Source organism: Choloepus didactylus, chromosome 4 (genome assembly GCF_015220235.1).
Source record: "Choloepus didactylus isolate mChoDid1 chromosome 4, mChoDid1.pri, whole genome shotgun sequence".
NCBI lineage: Eukaryota > Metazoa > Chordata > Mammalia > Pilosa > Megalonychidae > Choloepus > Choloepus didactylus.
The window spans coordinates 47,143,108-47,165,805 of NC_051310.1; the positions used below are offsets into that span (position 1 = coordinate 47,143,108).

At 34.8% G+C, this 22,698-nt stretch overlaps 1 protein-coding gene across 1 annotated transcript in view; it reads left to right on the forward strand.

Annotated features, from left to right (window-relative positions):
• Positions 1–22,698, forward strand: part of LOC119532622 (coiled-coil domain-containing protein 170-like) — a 50,727-nt gene that overhangs the window by 23,369 nt on the left and 4,660 nt on the right. Inside the window, exons 5-11 of the mRNA XM_037835037.1 lie at positions 9,658–9,793; positions 10,607–10,765; positions 15,960–16,274; positions 17,217–17,417; positions 18,827–18,852; positions 19,455–19,512; positions 22,141–22,368. Coding sequence (XP_037690965.1) covers positions 9,658–9,793; positions 10,607–10,765; positions 15,960–16,274; positions 17,217–17,417; positions 18,827–18,852; positions 19,455–19,512; positions 22,141–22,368 — 1,123 coding nt within the window. The remainder of the gene's footprint in view (positions 1–9,657; positions 9,794–10,606; positions 10,766–15,959; positions 16,275–17,216; positions 17,418–18,826; positions 18,853–19,454; positions 19,513–22,140; positions 22,369–22,698) is intronic.

Sequence of the window (22,698 nt, forward strand, 5' to 3'; positions counted from 1 at the left end):
CTCCACTGGTCTATATATCTATCCTTATACCAGTTACCATACTGTTTTGATTATTGTGGCTTAGTGGTAAGTTCTGAAATCAGGAAGTATGAATTCTCCAACTTTGTTCTTCTTTTTCAAGATGTTTTGGGTATCTGGGGCCTCTTCAAATTCTATATGAATTTCTATTTGTGCAAAAAAGGCTGTTGGAACTTTGATAGGGAGTGCCTTGAATCTATATTGCTTTGGGTAGCATTGCTATGTTAACAATTTGTTTTCCAATCCATGAACATGGGATGTCTTTCTGTTTATTTATGTCTTTTTAAATTTCTTTCATAGTGTTTTGTAGTTTTCAGCATTCAGGTATTTCCTTTCCTTAATTAAATTAATAACTAGGTATTTTACTCTTTTGGTTGATATTGTAAATGGAATTTTTCTCTTAATTTCATTTTCTGATTACTTATTGTTAGTGTATAGAAATATGATTGATTTTTGTATATTGATTTTTTTTGTACTGAAACTTGCTGAACTCATTTAATAGTTCTCATAGGTTTTTTGTGTGTGGATTCCTTAGGATTGTCTATATACAAGATCATGTCATCTGCAAATAGAGATACTTTTACTTCTTCCTTTGCAATCTGGACTCCACTTATTACTATTTATTTCCTAAATGCTCAGGCTCAAACCTCCAGTACAATGTTGAATAGTAGTGGCAAGAGCAGGTATCCTTATTTTGTTTCTGATATTAGGGCAGAAGACTTCAGTCTTTCACCATTAAGTATGATATTAGCTGTGAGTTTTTGTAGATGTTCTTATCATCAATAGAAGGAAATTCCCTTCTATTCCTAGTTTGCAGGGTGCTTTTATCATGACATTGTGTTTGATTTTATCAAATGCTTTTTCTGTGTTTATTGAGGAGATATTTGATCATGTGCCCATGATAGGAGGAGAAACAAATTACAAGGTTCCTCCCATAATAACATTTAAGAAAGTCACACAACATGAGAAGCTATTTTATTTAGATATAAATACTGTTGTAGAACATTTCTATTCTATATTGGTTAGTATGTCAGCTCAACTGATAGGTTGAAGTTTCTTCTGATAATTGTAGTCACTTTAAAAAGGAAATATATAGAATCCTGAAACTGAGTTAGGAAACAAACCTATACTCAGTTTTGGGGATTGAATCATACCCTCCACAAAAGGCATGTTAAGGTCCCAACCCCTGGTTCTGTGGGTGTGAACCCATTTGTAAATAGGACCTTTGGAGATGTTATTAGTTAAAGTGTGCCCAAACTGAATGAGGGTGGGCCTTAATCCAGTATGGCTGAAGTCTTTATACACCTGGTCCTGTGGGTGTGAATCCCTTTGTATATAGGACCTTTAAGCAAAGTCCTTATAAGGAAAGGAAATTGGACACAGAGAAGAAGCCATGGGGAGCAGCCAGAAGCTGAAAGTCAATGGACCCCAGAAGAGAAAAGAGAAGACGTTGCCATGAGCATTGCCATGTGAAACAAAGGCGAAAGAACCCAGATTTCCAGCCAGCCAGGAGGTACTGACCCCTGAAGGAAACAAGCCTTCTAACTCTGAAACTATGAGCCAATAAATTGCTGTTGTTAAGCCAACTCATTTTGTATTTTAGCAGCAGGAAACTAAAATACTCAGACTGAAAAATCAGCTAAACCCAAAAGACCAGCAGGAGGGAGAGTGGAATGTCCTTTTCTTTTGGTTGTGCAAACACTAAACCCTAAAAACAGAAATCTGGCAAAGTTCAAGTGAAGATTAAAAGCAATTCATCATCCAAATATCTCAATGATAAGCCACCACCTGAAGTTGGCTGTAGTTTGACCATAACAACTGACTAGGCATGGCAAACTCTTCAATGTATATTTGAATAAAGTTGCCAAGAGAGGCTCTCAGGACCTTTTATTTTTGCCTTTTGAGCTAAAGAGAAAGGTGATCATATGGCATACCATGATTTTTTTTTTCCTTTTTTAATGAAATTTTATTGAGATATATTCAAACACCCATACAATGTATCCAAAACATACAATCATGGCTCACAGTATCATCACATAGTTGTGCATCCATCACCAAAATCAATTCTATGACTTTTTTTAAAAAAAAATTCCATTGTTCTATCTGTGTTGGAAGGAGAGGAGGACTGGAAACAGCTCCAGTGGCGTGAACTACAGATGATACCCTGGACAAAAGATTCTTCTTAGGCCCTGTCTGGTTCTCAGCTCCTTTAACTGTTCTCTTCTTGCATTTAGTGGAGTTAGGACTAACTTTATATGCCCAACACTTGCTGCTTTTGTTCAGTTGCTTACTGAAAGGTATGTTAAAATCTCCAATTATGATTGCTGATTGATACCTCTTCCTTTTAGTTTTATATATTTTGCTTTATATATTTTGAAAGTATCTACATCCTAATTTAGGATTTTATATATTTTGCTTTATATATTTTGAAAGTATTTACATCCTAATTTAGGATTTTAATTTTTTTCTGTTGAATTGTCACTTTATCATTATGAACTGTTCTTCTTTCTCTCTTATAATCCTTCTTGCTTTTATCTTTTTTTAAAAACCAATACTGTTTATTTTTTCTCATTTAACAAGAAGTCCAGAAATAAGTCATCCGTGGTTTGAGCAGTCAAAGCCACTGGGGAGACCAGGATAATTGTGGCTTTTCCACAGTGTCATCCTTCAACTTTGGCTTTCATCCTCATACAGTATTGGCTCTCCTTTCAAGGTTGTAAGTAGGGAGGGGAGAGGAAAGAACAAAACATATAGAGAATAATGCAGGTAAGATGCACCTTTTTTCAAGAGCTTTTCCAGAAGCCTACACAGTGACTTCTGCTTAATTGTCAGTGGCCAGGGCTGTGGGACATGAACGCTATTAGTTGAAATAAAACCTAGAAGTTGGGAAATTTTAAAAAATAGCACATTTTACTAACCTGACAAAACTCATATTCTCTAGATACGGAAAAAGATGAGTATGGATGTTAGGGAAGCAACTAGAAATATAATTCACCCTTGGTCAGAGGAGAGGCTGCAAACTTACCAAAGAGTCCATTTGATGAAGATAATCATGCTCTGATTTCGATGCATTTAAATTAGATACCAGTAACAAATAGGTACTAAAATATACCCATTTTACAGTTCTAAATATCTCATTGGTCAAATAAGTTATTTAAAAAGGAAATTAAACATATTAAGAATGAAGTTATAATTAAAATACTGTACATGAACCTTTGTGATTAGGCTTAAGGGTTATCTAGAGGAACATACAATTCATAAAGACTGAAAATTAACAAGCTGGGGTCCATTTTCGTAATGAAAAACTGATAAAGACAATCCCACATTACTGGAAAATCCCAAAGGATCTGTCTCCCATTATCAAGTCTCATAGGCACAGGAAGTGAGGGGCTGTGACTAAAAGCATCTCCACACTGACTGCATCCAAGAGGATTGTCTGCAGTGCAAGTTTCACATGTTTCCTGAAAGAGGGATCATATTAATTACAATTAAAATGTTTTAAGTTTCTCCTAGTGTGCATATTCAGATATTTCATTATAATTGCTGGATTACTATAGACCAGGGTTTCTCAACATTTAACATTTTGGGACAGATACTTATTTGTTGTTGGGAGCGCCTATGCTTTATAGGACGTTTAGCAGCATTCCTGACGTCTCCCCACTTAAATGCCAATAGCACGTCTTCCCCGGCTGTAATAATCAAAATATCTCCAGACATTATGAAATATTCCCTGGTCAGTAAAATCACCTCCAGTTGAAAGTCACTGCTGTTCATCAAGGGTTGGCAAAGTTTTTCTTTAAAAGGCCAGACCGGAAGTATTTTAGCCTTTGTAGGCCACATATGTTCTCACTTTCATATTCTTCTTTCAAAATGTAAAAACCGTTTTTAACTTGTGGGCCATACTGACCTCTGCTGTAAACTTTCCCACAGTCCTTACTTTATAGGCATTTCTCTTCAGAATGATTTCTCTCATGAGGAATTCAATGTGAGATCAGAAAAAGGTTCCTCTGTCAGTTTCTTTGTACATTCTCCCGTTTGCTCTTATGACCAGAAGGTGAGGTGGTGAAAAAGTCATTTCCACATTAAATGCAAAACTCGAGGATTTCTCTCCATAAGTTCTCACATTGCAAACATATATACATTTTTGTTAAGAGCTGAATGTGCACTTTTCCGGTTTGCTAAGGCTGCCAGAATGCAGAATACCATAAATGGATTGCCTTTTATAAAGGGGGTTTATTTGGTTACAGAGTTACAGTCTTAAGGCCATAAAAGTATCCAAACTAGGTGTCAACAATAGGATACCTTCACAGAAGAGCCAATGGCGTCTGGAACACCTCTGTTGTCTGGGAAGGCACGTGGCTGGCATCTTCTTCCTTTGCTCCCAGGTTGTTTCAAAATGGCTTTCTCCCAGGATGTTTCTCTCTAGGCATCTGGGGGTACTCTCTTAGTTTATCCCAGGCAAACTCTGGAGCAGCAAAAGTCTACTTTCAATGGCCATCTTCAAAATATCTCTCTTGGCTGCAGCAGCGAGCTCCTTCTGTCTGAGTTCTTATATAGGACTCCAATGATTAAATCAAGACCCACACTGAAAGGTTGGGGCCATACCTCCATGAAAATAATCTAATCAAAGGTATTACCCACAGTTGGGTGGGTCACATCTCCATGGAAACAACCTAATCCAAGGATTCCAACCTAATATGTCTGCCCCCACAAGACTGCATTAAAGAACATGTCATTTTGGGGGACATAATGAACTTATAGCTTCTTCCTCCAAACCACAGATAAAAGTTTTCTTCTCAGCAAAAATTCTCACAGGTCTCCTAAGTGATGAAAAACTCTAATCTTCCTGTTGTTACAAAAATTGGGGTTCTCCCAAGTTACATTGTATACTTTTGTGCACAGTAAGGTGAGAGCTCATGAGGATTTTCTTGCCTTCCTTACATCTATGAATCTGAGCTTGTTTCTCTTAAAGAAGGCATGTTCACTGGAGCCTTTTCCACATTGATGACACAAAGAGCTTCTCTTCCCAGTGAGAAGAATGATCACTGAAGGCTTTCCCACAGACAGGGCATTCATAGGGTTTCTTCCCAGTGTGTATTCTCCTGTGCACATTAAGGTTAGAGCTTCCCCAAAATGATCACACTCATATGGTTTCCGTCCTGTGTGAGTTATCATGTTTGTCTTAAGGGTTGACTGGTTTCTGAAGCCTTTTCCACAGTGTCTGCATTCAACATGCTGAATGCTCATATGCCTTCTCCATGATAAATAATCACTGAAGACTTTTCCACACACAGTGCATTCATAGTATCTCTCTTGAGTATGTATTTTCCTGTGTGCGGTTAGAGTCAAGCTTGCACTGAAAGCTTTCTCACATAGGTCACATCCATATGGTTTCTCTCCAGTGGAATTCATGTGTGTCTTAAGGGTTGACTGGTTTCTGAAGGCTTTTCCATACAGTTACATTCAACAGGTTTCTTTACAATGTGAATTCTCATATTTTTCCTCCATGATATGAGATCACCAAAGATTTTCCCACATTCTTTACATTCATATGTTTTCTCTATCAGGTATTTTTTCTTGTGCAAATTAAAGTTAGACTTCCATTGGAAGGCTTTTCCACACTGTGTGCATTCACAGGGTTTCTCTCCAGTGTGATTCCCGACATGTTCTTTAAGATGTGAGGGGTGCTGGAGAGCTTTTCCACAATCGTGACATTCAAAGGGCCTCTCTCCAGTGTGTTCTCTTGTGTGCAGTAAGGTGACAGCTCCTGCCACAGGCCTTCCCACACTGATCACACATAAGGTCTCTCTCAAGTGTGAATTCTCATGTGTATCTTTTGGGAGGAGAGGGTTTGGGATGCATTTCTACACTGACTGTATTCAAAGGGCTTCTCTTTGGTGTGAGTTCTGATATGACTCCTAAGGGCTGAAGGATCACTGAAGGCTTTACCACAGGCATTCCACTCATAGGGTTTCTCCCCAGTGTGTATTCTCTTGTGGCATGTAAGGGAGGACCTTGTGGTAAAGGCTTTTTGACATTGATGACATTCATACAGTTTCTTCCATCATAAATGCTCATATGATGGGTGAGATGTGAGCTTTCTTTGAAAGCTACCCCATAATCACTGTGGCCCAGTGCGCTTTCCCATTTGCTGAGTAAGATGTGTGACTATACTGAAGACTTCAAACAAGTGAATATATTCAGTGGGTTTCCCTCTTAAGACAAGTTCTTTCCATTTCCACATGACTGGATGTTTCTTTCCCAAAAATATTGTCCATAAGAATTGACCATTTGGTTTTTTATGAAGTCCCCCAATCTGGACAAGTATCTTGGTGAATTTCTGTCTCCCCTGTCTTCAGCTTTTCTTCTTGCTCTAAGTGGGAGATGAGGCTAGGTTTGCCATGCTGATACCCCACTGAAGCTAGGTTGTTATAGTTCTCCAGCATTACATCTTTTGTATAGTTTTCTCTGTGAAGAATCCAGCAAGAGCCACTCCTTCTCAGTGAAGTCCACAGCAACATCACTGACTCCTGGGAACCAGCCCTAGTTGCGTTTAGGCCTCCAAGCCATTGCAAGGAAACATTCTAAAGATAGGAAAAGCCTTTTGAAGAAAGTGGAATTTCTGATTCCTGGAGACAGGCAGCATCCTCAGTAGACACAGCAAATGTTGGGGACAGATTGAGAGCTGCCATTCTGTGAGAGTGACAGAAAATATGCCTGAACAAGAGGGTAGTGGGACAGCCACGGAATTATTCTTCTTACTTTTGCAGTACTCTCGAAGAAGGCATCATTCCTCTGCTCATGTGCCTTGCAGCCACCGCCTCCCGAGAGTAATGGCTTCCACTTCACTGCTTGTATCTTATAATTCTTCCTGCTTATACTACTACTTTGTCTGATATTAACATAACTATACCAGCTTTCTTTTGGTTAACATTTTTTTTTTTTAATTTACATCTTTTTTCCTTTTTTTATTTACATCTTTCTGTGTGTCTTTATATTTAAAGTATATCTCTTACAAAATGTTTATTATTCATTGTTTATTTTAATCATCTGTTCATCTTGTCTTTTAATTAGAACGTTCTGATCATCTACTTCTAAAGTAGTTACTGAAATTGTTGAATTTATGTCTACCATATTGCTTTTTTTTAAATTATTTTTCCCATCTGTTTTTTCTTCCTTTATTATGTGTCTTAGTTTCCCAGCTGCTATGACAAATACCACCAAATAGGTTGGCTTAAACAATGGGAATTTATTGCCTCAGTTTTGGAGGCCAGGGGTCCAAAGTCCAAATCAAGGCTTTGGCTAGAAGGTTTTCCTCCTCCCAGGGTCAGCAGTGTTCCAGCAGGCTGGCAATCCTTGGGGTTCATTTGCTTTCCCATCACATGGTGATGTCCTCTCCTTTCTCTTCTGGTTTCCGTTGACTTCCAGCTTCCTGCTCCTCTATGTGGCTTTCTCTTCATAAAGTCTCCAGTAATTGGAATTAGGCCCAACATCATTCAATTGGGCCACATCCTAACTAAAAATAGCATCTTCAAAAATTCCTATTTACAATGTGTTCACAACCACAGGAATGAACTAAGATTAAGAACACATCTTTTTCTGAGGTACATAATTCAACCTATTACAACTCCTTTATTGCTTTCTTAGATTAATCAGATTTTTTATTATTCCATTTTTCTCCTGTATTAACTTTTTCCCTACATTATAAATTAGAAAAATTGTACGTCTATAGGAAAATCATGCGGAAAATTCAGAATTCCCATATACCCCCACCCCCAACACACACAGTTTTCCCCATTATTAACATTTTGTATTAGTGTGGTACCTTTGTAACAGTTGATGAAAGAATATAATTGTACTATTAACTATAGTCCATAGTTTACGTTAGCGTTAACTGTTGTATAGTTCTATGTTTTGTGTTTCATTTTGTTTTGTTTCTATTTTTATTCTAGTAACATTTATACCACCTAAAATTTCTCCCTCTTAACCACATTCAAATATATAATTCAGTGGTGGTAATTACATTAACAATATTGCACTATCATCACCACTGTCCATTACCATAACTTTTCTATCACCCCGAACAGAAATTCTGTAACCAATCAAACATTAACTCCCCATTCCCTTCTCCCACCTCAGCTCCTGGTAACCTGTATTCTAGTTTCTGACTCTGAGAATTTGCTCATTCTAATTATTTCATATCAGTGAGATCATACAATATTTGTCCTTTTGTGTTTGCCTTGTTTGACTCAACGTGATGTCTTCAGTGTTCATCTGTGTTGTCTCATGTATTAGAACTTTATTTCTCATTTTGGATTCATCATTTTTTAATTATTCCATTTTTCTCCTGTATTAACTTTCTGATTTTTTAAAGATTATTTCATTTTACCATTTCTGGGTCTATGCAGCCCCCAGGAGTCTTTTTCCTTCATCATAAAATATTATGTAGTGTTTCTTATAATGCAATTCTTCTGGCAATGAAATTTTCTACTTTTTTTTTTCCTTCTGAAACCATATTTATCTCTTCATTTTTGGAAAGTATTTTCATTAAGTATAGACTTCCGAGTTGGCGGTTTTGTCTTTCAGCACTTTAAGATGCCTTTCAGTTATCTTCTGACATCTATAGTTTCTGTGAAAAGTCAGCCATCAGTCTTATTTTATAACTTTGAAGGTAATATGTACTTTTTCTCTGCCTGCTTTTAATTTTTAGCAACTTGAATATTGTGTGGCTTAGTGTGGCTTTCTTTGTATTTATCCTGCTTTGGATTTACAGAGTGTATTGAATCTGTCAATGTCTTTCATCAGGTTTGGAAAATTCTCGGGAATTATTTTTTTCAAATATTTTTTCTGTCCCATTCTGTCTCTATTCTCTTTATAGGACTGCAATTACAGGCAGGATAGATCTTTTGAATGTGTCCCTCATGTCTCTAATATAATTTTTAAATTAAAATTTTCTCTTTAGATAATTTGGATGATTTCCTTTATCCTGATGTAAATTCACTAATTCTGTTGGATGCAATTCTTAGAAGAGGACAAAAAACAAACAACAACAACAACAAAAAAAAACCACGGAAGTAGGACTGCAAGTTTAACCTAGCTTCTGGGTAGAAAATATTACCAGTATCTAGCAATTGTTAACCAAAACAAGAAACAAGGAATTAGTTTTTAAAACATCTAAGCTGTTTGCAGATCCGATGATAAAACAAGTTTTACTTACACTATTCTGTGTCATATCATCATATCTGATTCCTTTTCTCCTTATGAAATTTCAGTTGAAGAATTTCATTCAGGTATTGTTAAAATAGGACTACTTGTATCCATGTGGAACCTCCTGATCATCACCACAGTACTAGTCAGATAATTCATACCCAAATTTCCCTCTTAGAAGGATGGTTTCAAAACTGACATCCAACAAGGGAACTACCACAGGACTTAACACTGGATTGTTTTTCTCTCCATTTTTCTGTCATTACATCTCTCTCTAGAAATAGTTGGGTAACTGGACAGTTGTTTTCATATGATACATTTTGATTTGATATATATGTTTAAAGTATTTTAATTGAGGGATATTTATTTTTATTATTTTTAGTTGAAATTTGAATATTGGTTGTTTCATGGTACTATTGCTATCTTACACAGGGTACTTCTTGTTGAAAGAGAAAAAGCACAGCATAAATCAGACCTTTTGGAAACAAAGTTAGCAGGTGTTAACAGATTCTCCTCTTGTATGAATCTGAAAGGACCAGAAGATTCCATTGATATGTTTACAATGAAGGTGAGAAGAAATTTTGATTGATTTTTTAAAACTTTTTGTATTGTGGTACAATATGCATAACATAAAAATCATTTTTAACCATTTTGAGTGAACAATTCTGTGATATTAAGCACATTGACAATATTTTGTAACTTTCACCACTATTTCCAGAACATTTTCGTCATTCCAAACAGAAACGCAAACCCATTAAGCAGTAACTCACCATTCCTCCCTGCCCCCACCCCTGGTAACCACTATTCTGTTTTCTGCCTCTATGTATTTGCTTATTCTAAGTATTTCATAAAGATAAATCATATCATATCTGTCCTTTTGTATATGGATTATTTCACTTAGCATAATGTTTTCAAGGTTCATAAATCAGAACTTCATTCTTTTTTATGGATGAATAATATTTTGTTGTATGAACATTACCACATTTTGTTTATCCATTCATCTGTGGCTAGATACTTGGATTGCTTCCACCTTTTGGCTATTGTGAATAATACTACTATGTACATTGGTCTTCAAATACCTATTTAAGACCCTGCTTTCAATTCTTTTGGATAGATATCTAGAAGTGGAATTGCCGGGTCAAATGGTAATTCTATGTTTAACTTTCTGCTGAACCACCAAACTTTTTCACAGAGGTTGCCCTGTTTTACATTCCCACCAACAATGTATGAGGGTTCCAATTTCTCCACATTCTCACCAGCACATATTATTTTGTTTTATTTTTTTAATAGTAGCCATCCTAGAGTTGCAAAGTGGTATCTCATTTTAAGTTTTGATAGGTTTTTGAAGAAATAAGATTTTTATTGCCTTGTGTTACTCCAGGATAGTTGTGAGAATGTCCAAATCAAGTCATCATCAGAGGATATCTGGACTCTTCCATCACATGGCAGTGCACATGGTTGGTGTCTGCTGGTCCTTCTCTCCTGGGTTTCATTGCTTCAACTTCTGACTTCTCCATCTGTGACTTTTCTCTCTCAGCTTCTCTAGGGCTTTTTTCTGTGTCTTCTCTCTTTTATCCTCTTACAAAGGACTCCAGTAAGAGGATTAAGACCCACCTTGAATGAGGTGGGTCACATCGCAAGTTAAGATCCTACTCACCAAAAGATCCTACTTACAATGGATCCACACCCACAGGAATGTTTCAAGAATATGATCTTCTCTGGGGTACATACAGCTTCAAACCATCACAGAGGGTTATAAGGTCTCTGTGATACTGAAGAAAAGGTAAAGGTGAAATAGGGCTAGGAGAGAGTTGGGAGAAGAGGTAGTATTTAGAGAGATACACTGGAGTTTTAAATTTCTGATATGGATTATTTCATGCCGGTGACAAATTCTGGGTCTTTGGATCTGCATATGGATGGTTCAAGAGGGATGTAGGTAAAAATCATTGATACTAGGGAGGCATAGAAATCAGAAAGCTAAATTTTGGATGGGTCATCTACATTGGCCATTGATATTTAGGATTATGCCATTTGTTGGGTTTAGAAGAATAGAAATCCCCAATAGCTATCTATCCCCAACAGATAGGAATTCATAGGGTGGGTAGAAGGTTTTATAGAAGCCTGGTAGAGCAGGGTGGGATGTGGACTGTTGTCAAGGATATGGTGAATGTTTTAGAATATAACCATTTGTTATGTAATCTGAATATAAAACAAGGCCCCACATAGTCCAATTTATGTATAAGGTACCATTAAAAAAAAAAAAAACTTGGCAGCTATTTTCAAAGTAGTTGAAAGCAATTCCAATCTTAATTCGCCTGTCTGAAGCAATTCACAATACCATTTTCCCTTTTTTTCTACTTCTCTCACTACTCTCTCTTCAAAAACTATCTCAGGTCTAGAGACTATGCTGCTCTGAACTTTTTTTCTTCTCTTTTATTTTGACTCTTTTTTTAGCCTTTTAATGATACAAATCCATCATTACTCAACAATTTCTAGCTATTCTTCTATTTCCCAATTTCACATGACAAGAAGTATAGAACCTGAGTTTGCTCACTCAGTTCCTAGAGCTGAAGGTAGCAAGATGGTAGGAATAAGGCTGGGTAGAATTTATAAAGGTAGAATTCTCCCATGGGAGGTGGGAGAAGGAGAATTAGAAGTATTAGCTTTCATTTTCTCCCAACATATTTATAATGGAAGCTCATGATTACAGGGGCACAAGGGAAAGGTTGGAGGAAAGAAACGTGAGGAATTTATTTAATAAAACAAAGAGCAGAAAAGAACAAAAAGATAGGACATCTTGGATGATGGCAGTGGGAGCAGAAGAAACTCTTGTCTTTTAAGTAGCTGATGTTTACACAGGTGGTTAAAAGTGATTCTTGGATATGTTTTGAAATTGAAGATGACAAAATTTGTTTATGTTTGGTTCTCACATCACTTTAGTCTTCTGTCATCTGTATTAATTTCTCAGCCTTTCTCTCATGATATTGTCATTTTTTAAAAATAAAGGTCAATTGTTTTATAGAATGTCCCTTGGTTTGGTTTTGTCTGATATTGTTTCCTCATGATAAGATTCAGGTTTTGCATGTTGGAATGGAATACTACATGAATTATGTTTTGTCCTTCTCAGGGTGTCATATCCAAAGGCACTTTACGTCTGTTTGCTCCTTATTGGTGATATTAAGTTTGATTGCTTGCTTGAGCTGTTGCCAGATTTCTCCAGTGTATAGTTATTGTTTTTCCTTTTTTCAATCAATAAGTAATGTGTGGAGGGAAACTTTGACACTAAGTAAATATTCTATTTCTTATCAAACTTCTCCCTCTTGTCTTTAGCATCCATTGATGACTTTTTTTGCCTGAATCATGGTGTGCTATCATGGGTACAAACTTCTGAATTCTAACTCTTTCATTTCTTCTCTATTATTAGCTGGCATTTTACTATAAAAAGAGATTTCCTTTCTCCTTGATTTATTTATTTGTCTAGATATCAATCAGTATGGATATGTAGATTCTTATTTATTCAATGGGTTATAATCCATTACTGCTTCTATTTATTTTTATGCTCAATTCTTCACAGATTTGTCTGGTGGGAACCCCTTCAGCCTGATTACTGTGTCCTTTTGACAGGTCCCTACAAATTCCTTTCTGGCACAAGATGGTCTATACTCATCTTATACCTTCCTTGTCCCAACCTTGGAATCAGTCATTTCTCTGAGTCTTGCTACTTTTAGTGGGGAGTGCTATTTATAAACCAAGATCTGGGAGCTAACTGTACACATTGCTATTGGGGTGTCATTGCTTCAAGGTGCTTTCAGCCAACAGAGCTAGGAAATAAAATGTATATATATTTGTATTATATATATTAGAAAATTAAGTTTATACTTATTATTCCAATTCCAATCTAACTCCATGATGTTATTTCTTCCTTTCCCCCATTCTCCCCATTTGTATCTCCCTTCTTCCACAGTGAGAACCCCAGCTCCCACAACATTAATCTATTCATTTACTTAGTCCTAAATTACATACAAAATAGTTTCAGAAGTGTTACATTCATATACATCATTATTCTTCTTGATGCACAAATTGTTCCAAACTTGCAGCCCCGTATAAGCTGGCGCCTATGTCCTTCTGACATAAACCCCAAAAAGTCTTTGAACATTTCTTTTCTTTTGGTCATGATATCATATTCCAGGATCATTTGCCTCAGACCTGGAATTGGTCATTTCTCCAAGGAACATTTATTCCTTTTAGGGGAAAATGGCTTTTAGAGACCACAATCTGGGCCCTAGAAGTGTTCATTATTACTGGTCATCATTGCCTTAGGCCTTTTCCATGAACAGAACTAGGAAATAAATTTTTTTTAGATATAGAAAAAATTTTTAATTTCATATATGTATATTTTCTTTTACTTTCATTTTCTAATGATGATTTAATTACTAATTTGCTTTATTCTATAACACATATATAATAGTGTCAAAATAATAACAATATTACTAATAACAGACTCATTGAATACAATTAAAGATTTCCATATGGGTCTTTTTGTCCCTAGACTTTATCACAGGAGTATACAGTGAAAATATTACATTGTAGATTCACTTGAAATAACTCTTCTTCGTGTAGTTATGCCAACAATGTCATATACAACTGGGTTAATTTAATTTTTAATTTGTGTGCTTATTTTTCTTTTTTTTTTAACATGTAAAACATAGATGGTTGCAAAGTCTGAACTATAAAACATGATACATCTAGGAGGAACAAGCTTTTATAATTTTTTTTTCTGCTCCCTTTCCCTATGGATAAGGATAAGTATTTAATTTTTTTATTATGGTAGTATACATATATATATATATATAAATATAAATAAATTTGCACTTTAACCTTTTTTAAGTGTAAAATTCAGTAGTATTAATTACATTTACAATGTTGTGCTACCATCGCCACCATCCATTACTCCAACTTTTTTGTCACCCCAAACAGAAACTCTGTACCAATTAAGCAACAATTCCCCATTCCCCCTCCCCCACAACACCCCTAGAAACCTGTAATGTATTTGCAGTCTGATTCTAGATATTTCATGTAAGTGGAATCATACAATGTTGTCCTTGTATCTGGCTTATTTCACTTAGCATAATGTTTTCAAGGTTTATCCATGTTGTATCAGAACTTCATTCCTTTTTATAGCTGAATAATATTTCATTTTATATTATATATATAATGAAATATATATATATATATATATATATATATATATATATATATATATATATATATATTAAATATATGTATATTTACACCCCACATTTTGTTTATCCACTCATCTGTTGGACATTTGGGTGTATCCACTTGTTGGCTTTTGTGACTAATGTTGCTATGGACATTGGTGCACAAGTTCAGTACAAGTTGGGTAAACTATTTTTAAAAATTATTTTTAGATTAATCCTTCCATTATGTCTTTTTTAAAAATATAAGCAAATACATATGTATTTTCATTCACTCCATATATTATGTGGTTGCAAAGTCTGAACTATAAAACATGACACATCTAGGTGGATCTAGCTTTTATAATTTAGCATATTATTACTCTTATAATATAGCATATTATAGCATATAATATATGCTGTAATAATATAGCATATTATTACTCTTACATACTTTGCTTTTTTTCACCAAGCAGTATATCCTGGAGATTACTGCATAGGTAAATCTAGTTTTTCATGATTAGTTTTACAAATGCATAGTACTCCCTTGTATATGGATGTATCATAGTTTATTCAATAAGCCAGGTCATCTGCCATGGAAATTAGGTTGTTCCAGTTTTGTTCTTTTGGTTTGTGTTTTGTTTTGCTATTAGAAATGGGGCTGCAATTGTCAGCCCTGTTCCTATGTCAATTTTCTATTTTTTGTCTGAATATTTATACTGTTTTTTTTTTTAATTCATTAACTTTAGAAATTATCTCTTGACTCCCCAGTATGGCAGATTAAGATTCAGCTCACCCAAATCAGTCCCCTATCTCCTTTTCCATAACCTCCCCAAATACGTATATTATTATTTGTAGTTCCTCCCACAAATTATCTTTGTGGCTTGAATTAACATATTAAAATTTCTTTCTTGTTCCCTGTACTATTGGTGATATCATTTTGTTTTATAAAATGAGGATTGTGTTTTTTTCACCCCTTCTTTTGCTGTTCTTACTGTCTTCTACTCCCTGACTTCTTTAATTTATGCTTTTACATTATCAAGATTATTATCATTAAATGATGTTCTTTAACCATAATTAAGTCTTTATGAATATATCCAGTTCCCCATCAACCTTTCGTTTAAAGATTTTAGCATTCATTGATGATCCTCTTCTGAGTCAATTATTTCGTTAGGAGATGCAAAATTCTGAATCCTAAAATTCCATCATTTTTTCTACATTTATCAGCTCACATTTCTCTGTACAATTTTTAGCTCATCAACTGGAGCTCTTTGGTTAGTTGCTTTTCTAAGCTAAATTACCTATGTTCTAAAATAATTTCTCTATACTCTCATTTCAACACCTCTTGCTGTTCTAGTTTGATCTTTCGAATATACCCTTGTTGTCTCTCTCATAACTCTATAACATTTTCTTTCTGAAAGCGTTTTCTATTAAGGTTTTGTTTTATGACTGTATATTTCAAAATAAGGAAAGTAGATGTCTTCAAATAAACTTCACCTCAAATGGGACATTTAATGTGTGTGTTGGCATATTTAGGATAAGGATGAAGCTATCCTGGCCAAGAGCTTTGAGAAAGATAACACTTTTCACCCCGATGGACCCAAGGATGGGCATAAATTGGGGGATAAATGTCAACAAGATATGCTCCATAAGGAAAAACAAGTATCTGAGTTAAAACGACCTCCATATTCATTCATCTGGGAAACTAAAACTGCACAATCCCAATATCAGAACCTCCTCAGTCAGTTGGCTGCTCTTCTGAGCAATAGTGTTGTCCCAGTGTCAGCCACAGAGGAAGCTGTGAAAGAGAGGATTCAGGAAATTGGTGCAAATGAGCAATCTTGGAAGTCTGTAAGTATACTGAGAGAAAAGTTATTCTTTCAAATTGTTCTTCTAAATACAGATTTTGATATTATCCATTTAGTAAACTCTGTGACCCTGGATTTTAAATTTGAATTTATTTTTATTACTATAGTTTTGAAAGAAGAGGTTGTCCATTGTTGTAATGGTAATATAGTGTGGCAGTTACGAGCACCGAGAACGAATCCCTGTTCTGCCTGCTGTGTGCTCTTGGGCAGGTTACTGCTGTCTGTGCTCAGTTTCATTTATAAAATAGGGGGTGGGGGGAGGTGGTACAGTTCCTGTCTCACAGTGGGGTTGTACAGATTAAATGGGTTAGCCCATGAGAAGTACTTAGCACAGTGCAGTGTAAGCTCAATGACTGTTAGCTTAAAAATAGTGTTATTGGGAAGAGAGTGTTTGATGAGCAAGCACTGGTCAGTTCAGTCTATGCAATAAATAAATTCTTTCAAATCAGTTGTTTGTTTGAATTTACTCATCGAGTCTATCAAATAATTGAATCAGGTTTAAGTGGATACATGTCCTTATTGTGTCCAAATCATTTTCATAAAATTCATTTATGTAAAATTTCACTCAAATTAAAATGAAGATAGGTATTGCTAGATAGATTCAATGTATTAGTGAAACTTCCCACACAATAAGTCTGTTCATTGTAGCATTCCAATTATTTTTTTTTACCTCTGCTCTCTTAAAATTCATTATACAACCTTATTTCTCAGTACAAACAAAAGTGTGTTATTTTTGTATATCAAAGCTTTCTGTTTCTTTTATATAAAACCACCTTTTATATTTCAAATCTTCTTAAAAGTCTTCCCTAGTCATCTCTTTATAACTTAATGTCACTACAATGTCAATATAAATAGGAATGACATGGTTTTGAAATGAAGTAGAAACATGGACCACCAGAAAGTTTTATATATTTTTTTCCTGTAGATAACTGAAGGCCTTCAGCAGGAAATTCAGATGCTCACTAAGCAACTGGAACAGCTGCATCATCTTTATGAAGAAGTTGTTCAAGAATCATCCCAAGCTGAAGAAAAATATAGGGAACGAAAAAAATCCTTGAAACGTCTAGAGGGGAAAATTGATGTTAATGACTTTTTTCAAGGTAGATTAGACTTTGACAGGAACAAGGTAAGATTTGCCTGAAGTATAAGTGTTTCTTTGACAAAGAAAATGGTCTTTTTAAGATTATAACATTAATATCTTTAATTTTACCTAATATGTAAAGTTAATACTATTTATACTTTTTAATCCTGGTAAAAGGAGGAAAATTTGCTGCAAATCTTTAAAATTATGCTTCTGATTTTATCAAAAAGCCTCTCCTCCTTCCATATCTCCCATTTCTCTCTTATGCATATATTTGGCATTTATTGTGAGGGCATTTTTAATGTATTATTTAATATACTTTAAAAAGAGGATTAGAAAGAAAGGAATTCAAAGGAATGAATCTCCATTGGTAGAAATCCAGGCAGTGACAGCTAGATGAGGTGGGTATTCCATTGATGATATTCCTCAATAATTACTATATGGCTCATTACCCTTTTAACTTTGTTTCCCTGTATCAGTAAGGATAAAGTGAGTCCTAAAAGTGGGATGGATTAGGTAGGATGTAATGCAATTTATTTTCAGAAGATCCTGAGTCTATGTTGTTACTTTTTCTCAGAATTGCCTGTCATACTAAAACCTGCGTTACACTGTTTCTATAAACTCTATGGGCCAAGGTTATAATCTTTTTTCTCACTCATCACTCATTTCAGTTATTATTTATTATTTATTGAGCATCTAGTTTTTAAAAACTTCTAGCAGTTAACAAAGTGACATCAACAATGTGTACCCTACAGAGTCCAAGATGAATCTAACTTCTTCCTCTGCTCTTAAATATGTAAATGATGATTCACTCCCATGCAAAAATTTTAAATCCTATATTAAATTTAAAGAATATACAAGTAATACATGTTTCCACAACCCTTGAAATCATGCTAAAAGGTTTGAAGAAAACAATAATAATCTTCCCAAACCCTCTCTGTGCCTATATCAACTCAGTAATCAATGTGTATATCTTCCGCAACTAATGTGATGATTATGGAAATACTTAAATACATATATGTGGGTGGTGGTGTTTTTACAAAACTGGGGCCCTACCAGTAAAACTACTCTTCAACTTCCTCTTCTTAGTAAGAACTAAGTACCTCATGGTCATCCCTTATGTCAGTAAATATAGATTCAACTCATTCCTTTAATAGCTGCAAAGTATTCTACAGTGTTCATGTAACAATTTATTCAGCCAGTTGTCTATTGGTGGACTATCAAATTATTTCCATTTTTTGATGCCACTACAAATAATTCTGCAGTAAGTATCTTTTAATATATGTATCTTTCTGTATTGGTGCTTTTTCCCCCTATGGGTTGAATTACAGGATGATAGTGGATGACTATTTTAAATTTTAATAGCCATTGCCAGAACACTACCTTCCAAAAGCAAGAGGAGTTCACTTTCCCAATAGCAATATAAGAATGCCTGTTTCCTTTTTGTATCCTAGCAAGCACTGGATGCTGTCATTCTTGTGTGAGTATGTGTTGGGTTAAAATGGTAAATATTTTACCTTTGCTTGATTACTAATGAGTTTGAGCTTTTTTTTTTTTTCTGTGCTGCTGACCACTTGGATTTTCTCATCTGTGAATTGCTTCCCCAGTCCTTACAATTCAGACATCAGATGCAGAAATTGAGTTAATCAGACTCCTTAGTTCATGATACATTATCATCATGGGCTATGGAAGTTCCCTCTCTTATTTATTTATTCCTTTTTTAGCCCCATTTCCCACTCCCTTCTTTCCAAAGGCAATCAGTCTAATGTGCTTAATGTGTATCCTTTTGTTTCTATATGTTCTTTGAAATATGATTTTTGTGCATATATTTTTAATTTGCATAAATGTTATTGTGTTAAATATCTCATTCTATTACTCACCGTTATATTTTTAAGATCCATCTTACATTGTTATTTGTTCGTCTAGTTCATTGCTTCTGACTACTGCATGGAATTCTATAGTGTGCCTATCTGCCACATTTTGCCTGTTTACTCCTTTAGTGATGAATATTCGGGTTACATCCATCTTTCTGCCATCACAGACAACATTGCTATGAACATCCTTGTACTTGTTCCCTTACAGACCCATAAGAGAATTTCCCAGGGATGTGTACTCAGGATTGGAATTGGTGACTCATAAGGTATGCATACACCTAATTTGACCAGTACTGCCAGCTAGCTCTCACAGAATGGCCACATCAGTCCATAATTCCTTCAGGGATGCATGAAGGGTCTCATATTTCTGCATCCCTGCCATTTCCTGACATTAACCAGCTTTCTGATTTTTGCCATTCCATCAAGTATAAAGTTATGGTTCATTTAATTTGCATTTCTCTATTACTGAGTTGGAGGGTTTCCTTTGTGCTCTTCAGCCTTTTGACTTTCTTGTTTAATGAATTGTTCGTTTTCTTAACCCATTTTTCTCTTTGGATTCCTGTCTTGTCTGATTGATTTCTAGTAGTTCATCTGCGTAGCGCCTTTCTCACCCTGGCCAGGCTCCGAGTCCTCCGCAGGGTGGCCCTCCTAGTCAGACACTCTTTCTGCCCTGTCTGGGCTCTGACACCTGCTGTGGGCCACGGCATTTCCCTTCTCATTGCGTGCAGTTGCCTCCCTTGTTCTGCCTACCTAATGGCCGTAGGACTGAATTGTTCAGAAAGGAAAAGGAAAGCAACAGAGAAGACTAGGAAGAGGAAGAAGAGGAGTAATTGGCTTGTGTTTAACCTTTCAAATTTTCTGAAATGCACTTATTTAAACTATAATTTTTCTTTCAAGAACTATTTAACTCTCTTCCACAAGTATTGACATGTACTGTTTTCCTTATCTTTTGTTTTAAATATTTAATTTCCTTTACACATTCTTTTTTAACCTGATTTATTTAGTGATATATTTAAAATGTTCCAAATATAAAAAAGCTATTTTTGTTATTAATTTGTATTTTATTACATAATGGTGGGAGACCTATGACCTTGGGAGTTCACTGAGGCTTTCTACATGGTCTGATGCCTGGTCTATTTTGGTAACTGTTCCATGTGTGCTTATAAAGACTGCTCTCCTTTGGGTGTTAAGCTCTTTATATAGCTCTTGAGCGTATTATTCATATTGTTCAGATTTTCAGAATCTCGTTATTGTTGTTTGCTCAATTCGAAAAAAGATATGTTAAAATCTCTCAAGTATGATTGTTGATTCATCCATTTTTCCCTGCAGTTCTGTCAGCTGTTGCTTTATAGATTGCTGGGGCACATGCATTTATGCTGCTTATTTCTTTTTGCTGTCTTGTTCTTTTAACCGCTATAAACATTTTTTTTGTCCCTTGTGATAGTCTACCCGAAATTCTCCAGTTACAGATAGTATGGTTGCTAATGTAATTTTCTTTTGGTTCATATTTGCCTGATTTATCTCTTCATCCTTTTATTTTTCTGCCTTTCTCTTTGTGGTTCAAGTGTCTCTTATGGACAGTATATGTTGTATTTTATTTTGTAATCCAATCTGAGAGTATCCAATTAGCAAATTTAATACACATACTTATTGCAGTTATTATTATTCTCTTGCTTCAGTCTGGACTGCTTGCTCTGTAGACCTGGGCACAGTGGATGATCCTGTGGTTTATTTTCTCCACTACTGTGGTAGGGTTACACTGTTTCCTGAATTTCATGTCTTTCTATTTTTTTTGGCTTACTTTCGTATTTTGTCGGAATACAGCCTCCAATGGCTTCCTAAAAAGTGGTACCTTACAGGGATACATGTTTCTGGAGTTCTTACATGAATGAGAGACTTTTAAAAAAATTGCTCACACTTAATTGACAGTTGGGTTTAGAATTTATGTTTATACAGAAGTTTAAAGGCATTACTCCATTGTCTTCTAGTCTCCAGTGCTGCAATTGAGAAAAGTGGTGCCATTCTGATTCTTGCTCTTTAATGTTATTTTTTTCTCTATTTTTCATGTGCATTATGAAAATTTATGAAGTATTGAAGATTGAAATAATAAATATTTTATACTTATTACATAATAAAATAAATAAATATGAATAAAATTAAAATCACAGTTATCTTACTACTTGTGAGATGACCAGTGTTAACATGTAGGCATATTTTCTTCTAATTATTTTCCTATGCATATTTTTAACATAGTGAGATAGGCATGGTTTTTGTAATCCTGCTTCTTTCATTAACATTAACATTAGTGTTTTCTCTGTGTTGATATTTTTGAAAACTTGATTTCTAGTTAATGTATAATAATCTATATTTTATTCATTTTTTGACATTTGCATTGTTTATATTTTTCCCTGTTAAATAATGTTGTAAAGAATATGTTTCTGCATGAATCTTTATCCAAATCTTTGATTATTTTTTAATTAAATTCAGTTTTATTGAAATATATTCACATACCATACAATCATCCATGGTGTACTGATGATTTTTTTAATACATTCCTAGGAGTGGAGGTACTAGTCAAAGGATGTGAACTCCTTGAAATTCCTCATATAGATTGCCAAATTGTTTTCCAGAAGAGTTGGGCTAATTTGTTACCCCCATTTACAAAACTGTCTGTTTAACAGGTACCTTACCAGCACTAAGTCATTGCTTTTATTGTCATATTTTATTTTCCCAATTATTTTAATAAAACATGTTTCTGGTTAAAAAATATTTTACATATGTAAGTATTGTTAAGCCTGCAATTTTTAGTCTAGAGTAGATCTGGTCTTCTGCTAGAGTAGCATGCCGTCTTAAAGTACAACTTCTTTATTTCAAAACCATTGATTTCTGCAAAGGAAAACTGCAAGACTAAGAATTCCCATATAAGTGAGCACGACAAGAAATTCAAACAACTAGAAAAAGACAACAAGCAACACATATCCTTGAATATCCAGCAAAATTTGCAGACCACTACAACTCAAATATTGGAGGAGAAAATTCAGAAACTTCAGAAACAGCTTGATGATTTGAAATTGTCAAATAAAAATATGAAAACTCAACTGACAAAAGTGAATTTTCTTAAAGTAAGTAGGGGAAGGGAGACTCAAAAATTTACATAAGCTTTTGTCTTACTATTTTAGTTTCAAGTGTCTCATTGGCCTTTTAAAAAATTAATATTAAAACTTTTTACATACATACTCAAAATACATATATAATATTAAAGCATATAGAATAAAATTGAATGCCTGTTAATCAATCATCAACTTAAGAAAGTATTACCAATTCCATCAAAGCCCCATGAATCCTCCTCCCTGCACTTCAAAAGTAACCAGTATTCTAAATGTTCTGGTTATAATTCCCTTGCTCTTTGTTATAGGTTTAACTAAACTGTAGTTTATGATTATAGTTTTACT